This window comes from Amaranthus tricolor, chromosome 17 (genome assembly GCF_026212465.1).
Source record: "Amaranthus tricolor cultivar Red isolate AtriRed21 chromosome 17, ASM2621246v1, whole genome shotgun sequence".
In the NCBI taxonomy this organism is placed as follows: Eukaryota; Viridiplantae; Streptophyta; class Magnoliopsida; order Caryophyllales; family Amaranthaceae; genus Amaranthus; species Amaranthus tricolor.
This window is the reverse complement of record NC_080063.1, coordinates 10,715,074-10,721,641: the sequence shown is the minus strand read 5'-3', so window position 1 is coordinate 10,721,641 and position 6,568 is coordinate 10,715,074. Positions and strand designations below refer to the sequence as shown.

Genomic DNA, 6,568 nt, shown 5'->3' with positions numbered 1-6,568 from the left:
ATAATAATAATAATAATAATAATAATAACACTAATAATAATAATAATAATAATAATAATAATAATAATAATAATAATAATAAGAAGAAGAAGAAGAAGAAGAAGAAGAAGAAGAAGAAGAAGAAGAAGAAGAAGAAGAAGAATAAAAAAATACAAATAATAATAATAATAATAATAATAATAATAATAATAATAATAATAATAAATACAAAAATAATAATGTAAATAAAAAAATAAACAAAATAAATAAATAAAATCGCAAAAAAATAAGCGACTGAAATATGATTGAGTCGCATAAAAATAGGCGACTGGACCGTGATTCAGTCGCACAAGACCGGGCGACTGAAAACGTATTACGAATGAGGAAAGTTTAAAACATGGACGAGTATTTTGGCATCACTCATGGTTTGTATATATATGATGTATCACGTACACAGGATAAAGTTTGAAATATTGATGTGTATGGATATAATTTGACAATATTTATATTCATCAATTATATTCAATGCGTGTATGTCCAAAACATAAATATTTTTTTAAATTCAATGATTCTAATTTACAATAGGATCATCTAGTGTTATAAAAAAACAAAAATTTAAAATAATTTTATTTTTCATGTAAAATGCACAATATAATAATATCTAGAACAATGAAAATTAATAATTTTATAATTTTATTTTGACTAGCTAGTTTTTTGTGACATTTAAATTTGTGTAATTATTTAGTTTATAATTTGAGAGTATGTTAGAGAATCTCTATAGACTAGAGATAAAGTAATCCAAGAAACTCAAACCTTAATCAACAAAGGTTAAAGAAAATGTTCTTAACCATTAAGTAAATCCATAATTATTCATGCCGCCATATTTCTCAAACATAATTTGGAGTTTTAATTTTAGACAATATATATTTGTTAAGATAGTCACTTGATATATGATATTAGAATAAATATTATTGAACAATAAGATATTTAATAAAATTAATAATAATAATAATAATAATAATAATAATAATAATAATAATAATAATAATAATAATAATAATAATAATAAATAAAAAAATAATAATGTAAATTAAAAAAAAAAAAGAATCGCACCAGTTTTGTGCGACTGAACCTTGGTTCAGTCGCCCAGTTTGGTGCGATTCTTTTTTTTTAAATATTTCCAACGATTCAAATCGAAAAATTTACGTACCGGATCCGATTTATAATCGCTTTCGTTAGCCATAGTTAATCGATTACAAGTAACAACTTGTTTAAAATCGAACAACGTTTTTAGAGAGTTTTTAGAGAGATAGTACTGTGTTTGAATTCGTACTTCATACAAGAACGCGTCTGAGAATTCGATATATATAGACAAATCTTCGGGATTAAAGTGTTAATAGTTTTATTAAATGTAATTTACATTTGTTAATTAAGTTTTAAGTCCAGTGGCAATTTTGTAATTTTTTTAACTTCAGGGGCAAATTCGTCATTTCAAGAGAGTGACGATAAAATGAAAAGGGATGGCGAAATTTACTAACTCCCTTTCTTTATTAATTAGTTTCTATAGATCTTGGGCTATATATATGCTTCCTATATTTAGAGCTGATATCATTCTCAGCATCACAGCACAAGAACTATAACTTTGTAACAGCTGATATCATTCCAAATAAACTTCATCAGCTATTCAAACAACCTTATTAAATCAACAAAATGGCTGGAACGATTGCGAAGGTAATTAAGTATTATTTTTAAATAATTTATTAATTTGCAAGTGATGTTATATATATTGTACTACTAGATAAAAGTACTTCACTAGTTCCTTCACAGTTTATCATGATTCATTAATTCTTGATTAAAGTCGTTTTAATTTGAGATGATCTTAATTAAATCAGTTTAAACTCTTTAAAAATTTGTTTTCTGTGCAAGTGTAAATTTAAATTTACTGTATTTTTTATTTTTGCTAATAGACTGCTTGTATGGGCTTGATTCACGATAAGACTTTCTCATATAAGACTTATTGTGTTACCAGTCATTTGGTTCCATTACTAATAGAAAAAGTAATGTGCCTTTGTTTTTAAAGCAACAAGCAGGCGTGGATGTTGAGACGTACGGGCCTTTTGGCAATCAAAGTGGTGTAAAATGGTCGTTGGTGCTTGACCCCAATGAATATATAACCCAAATAATCCTAAAAACTGGCGCTTTGGTTGATTCAATTGTGTTTGCCACTACAAAGCCCACAGCTTTTGGTCCTGTCACAAATCGGCGCAAGTTTGGCGGTGATGGTGGCCCTAACGAATTTAAGGTCGTACTCTTTCTCAACCTTTAGATTTTCCTTATTTATGGTTCGCATTGTCTGAAATTTGTCGAGATATTAGTTTAATCAAAAATTTAAATTAATCGTTTATAAATGAATTTTTTAGACCATAATGTAAATTAAACTAGTCATACTTTAGTTATTATTTCATAAAAGTGAGAATACGTATATTAAACATAAGTAAAAGCGAAAAACTTTTTAGTTTCAACAACTAGAGAAAATAATTTATAAAATAAATTTATTATTTTATTATAGATAGAACTGAAAGATGGGGAGTACATTACACGGATAAGTGGAGCAATTGGGACATGGAATTCGAATCGTGAAGTGGCTAAGCTCAAGATATATACTAATTTGCAGCCCGATGGGTACGGCCCTTATGGAGGTACACAAGCCACGAAGGATCTTTCTGAGTTTTCATCAACAATTCCATCCGGTGGTCGTGTTCTTGGCTTTTTTGGAACTTTAAATAATTACCTACAATCAATTGGAGTCTACGGAAATAAGGTTATTTGTTTCTCATTATATTATTAAAAGGATAATCGATTTACAAGTTTTAATTTTATCAAGCAATAAAATACTTTATTTAACAAATAAATGAATTAAAATTTAAATATTATGAATATTTCAAGATTTAATTTAAAAAAATTGAAATGTCAAAGAACTACACATATATAATTCCACATCAAATAAAAAGAAAGAGTATAACAAACATATAATTCAGTGGATTACTTAATTCACTTCACATGAAAACTCATCAAGATTTATATGATACAAAGTTTTCTTTGATATATCTATATGAGTGAGCCCAATTATATATATATATATATTGAGGTCAGTTGACGTAATTTAAATTTAAAATAAAATCAAATAGTATATGTAAATATGTACCTAGATGAGTTGGTTAGTGTATTATCTTCCACATAAATAATCGGAATTTAAAACTTATTAAGTGCATTTTAATTAAATTTACTTTTTAACATTATTTTTTTGGATGAGCCACTGTTTGAGCATGGTACTAACTAAACAGTTAAAACGGTTGCACAAATTAAACAGAAAATTGTGCAGTATGGACCGTATGGAAATCAATTGAAAGGTCAACAGTTCTCCACTAAGATCGATGGGAATGAAGTTATAAAAGAAGTGATTATAAGGCATGGAAAATGCATCAATGCAATTGGGTTGGTTTCCGCAAGTGCTTTGTCTGCCTTTGGTGGCACCTTAATCAATAATGAATCTAAGGTTGGATACTTACTCTACATTTTATTATTCACTTATAGTCACACAAACATATAAGTATATACTCTTCCTTCTAAAATACTTTCAACACTTGTTTTTTACGGAGCCTAATTTTTAATATCTCTAATTATGTATGATAAAAAATTATTAAAAAAATTGATATTAATAATCTTTTGCATTGAGACGAATCAAATAAAATCGCACTTGACTATGTTTTAACTTTTAAATTAAAACATAATCATAAATTAGGATGATAAATGAATAGTGCATTATTTTGTAATATTGCAATTAATTTGTAATGCTACTTTAATCGTCTCTCACTTAGCATAATTATCCATTTTAAGTTTGTCCCTCTTATTTAGCATCATTTATATTTTTAAACAATGATTCACCACTTTTTTTTAATGTATTCATATATTCTAACTCTTTTTTAATTTCATTTATATATATATCATCTCTTTCTTTATTTATTACCAAATATTTACCTTTTCCTTAAAATGAATCAATTTTTCTTTACGATTATCCTAGAGGGACAAAAGTAGAGTTGTTCAAATGTGACCCGACCCGAAAATCCGGACCTAAATCGAAAGTTAACCGACCCGAAAATATTTTTCTTTTTTAGGTTTATCGAACCGACATTATCCGAACCGAAGTTGCGCCCGAACCGATTTACGACTGAAATCGTAAAATCGAACCCGAACTGCGATCGATTTTTATAATCGACATATAACCGTTAACCGAGATTACCCGAACCTAATAGTGACCGACCCGAGTCATACCCGACCCGAATCATGCTCAAAACCGAACTTGATCCGGCTAAAATAGACTTAACCCGAACGAACTTTTAATCAAAATGTTATAAACCTGAACCAATTTTTAACATAGAGGTATGATCGACTCATATTCAATCATCTTATTAGTTAATCTAATAAAGTAATAGAAATTTTAATAAATTAAATTTTATACATACATGGTTTCATATATTAGAGTTAATAATCAATGGTCAATGTTTATTTAACTATTTTTAATCAATTTAGATAAAAATGATAAAACTTTAATTTTAACTTACAGTCAAACAAGTAAAAGTAATATAGTAATAATCACTAACTGATTTGCATTTTAACTATTTTGCCTTAACTTAGGGGAATCTTATTATCAATTAAAAAATGTCTAACAACTTAATCTGATATTGACTCGATCTATAGTAATTATTAATTTGTAGCCGAAATCTACTGGAAAATAATACCTGAACCCGATCTGTACCCGGTAAAACCGAACCAATTATTAACCGATGACAGTCCGAGACCGATAGTCTACTCAACACGAACTTTAACCGAAACCGAACCGATGGTAACTCGATAGCTCAAATAACTGATCTTCAACCGAACCGTGACTAACCAACCTGACCCGAGTGTGACCCGCCATAACACGCATCCGAAAAATAACCGATCCGAAATACAACTGAACCGAATGACACCTATCCGAAACCGACTCGATCACCCGAATGAACACCTCTAGACAAAAGCGTATATACATATTTTGTCAAAAATGATTTTTTGGGACAATAAAAATCAATTTTATACTACACCAAGCAATAGTGACACTATATATAGTTAGTCAATTTTTGTAATTGATTGCTTTAAAATAGTAAATAATAACTTTAACTAACTAAATGTAAATAAGTCAGTTTAATTAATAAAGATAGTTTCACTATCTAATCATTAGCTATATTTCCACCATGTAACACATCTTTGTGTTTTGGCTTATGTTAATGTTATCAAGATTATGCTAAAGTCTGAAGAATACATAACAAAAATAAGTGGAACTTCTGGAGAATATGAATTCGCCAATAATGAACGTGTGATCTCCACATTGAAGATACATACAAATCTTCGTCAGGATGGTTATGGACCATTTGGAACCGGGGAGGATACCAAAAATTGTAATGTGTTTTCATTTCCTGACGAATTTAATGGACGCATTGTTGGATTCTTTGGACATGCTGATGACTACCTTTATTCTCTTGGAATCTATGCTCAATAGGTAACCTCAATGCTTATTAACTTCAAAATTAGTTTAAGGCCCATAGCAAAAGGATAAAAAGGTCCTTAAAAACTTAAGGCGAAGTAAATTATATAATACTCTTTTTGTTTTGTATTGTTGAAATTTTATCTATTTTATATAAAATATCCGAATAACTCATATTGCATAGCAAATAACATAAATTATAAGTAATTTTGGGCCCTAAAAAATTGGGCCCCTGGCGAAAGCCCACGGCTATGCTTGGTAATTGATATATACTTCCTACATTCAGCTAAATTACGGTTATTGACAAGTTTATCGTTCAAGCATATTTTATATAGTATGGTTAATATTTAAGAAAAAACATAATCAAGTTACATCTTATTTGAATCGTTCAGTCGCATATTTTTATTATATTAATTATTTTGAAATTTTAGTTATGCATAATTAGTATATATTGAATCCAATTCAATTTTTGTGCTATATGGAACAGAATGATCTTAAGTTTAGGCAGTGCTTGGATGTTATGGCTCCCACCAGCAAAATGGCCGATTCACGATCTTTCTATTTATGTCTGCATTTAATTAAAGAGTTTTAAGTGTATTTGTTATTTTCTTTGATTCTAATATTTCCTTCAATAAGCCATCCACATGTACTATCAATTTGGGTTGCCCTTTGAATTAAATATGATTTGTTGTAATCTTAATCAGTTATTATTACTTTTTTACTAATTTCCTTTCAATAATACCTACTTTTGATTAATCATAAATAATACTAATTTAGAGATTTTTTTTCTAGAATAATAGTACTTTATTAGCTAATTTACTAATTTTTTTGTTATATAATCTCTTATACTTTAATTTTTAACATGTTAAGGATATTTTAGGAAAACACCCCTTTAAATTGGTATTAGTCATGATTAATCAAAAATTACTATTATTACAGAGAAATAAATTACATTATTTCTGATAATTTTTTCTAAAGGAAACCAGCAAAAGGATTTTTTTTGAAAGA

At 28.0% G+C, this 6,568-nt stretch overlaps 1 protein-coding gene across 1 annotated transcript; it reads left to right on the top strand.

Annotated features, from left to right (window-relative positions):
- Positions 1 to 1,586: 1,586 nt before the first annotated feature.
- LOC130804783 (jacalin-related lectin 35-like) lies at positions 1,587 to 6,273 on the top strand. The gene is made up of 6 exons (XM_057669376.1): positions 1,587 to 1,710; positions 2,060 to 2,281; positions 2,549 to 2,800; positions 3,350 to 3,535; positions 5,315 to 5,575; positions 6,048 to 6,273. Exons 1-5 carry the CDS (start codon positions 1,690 to 1,692, stop codon positions 5,573 to 5,575), a joined length of 942 nt encoding a protein of 313 aa, XP_057525359.1. The 5' UTR covers positions 1,587 to 1,689; the 3' UTR covers positions 6,048 to 6,273.
- The last annotated feature ends 295 nt before the right edge of the window (positions 6,274 to 6,568 follow it).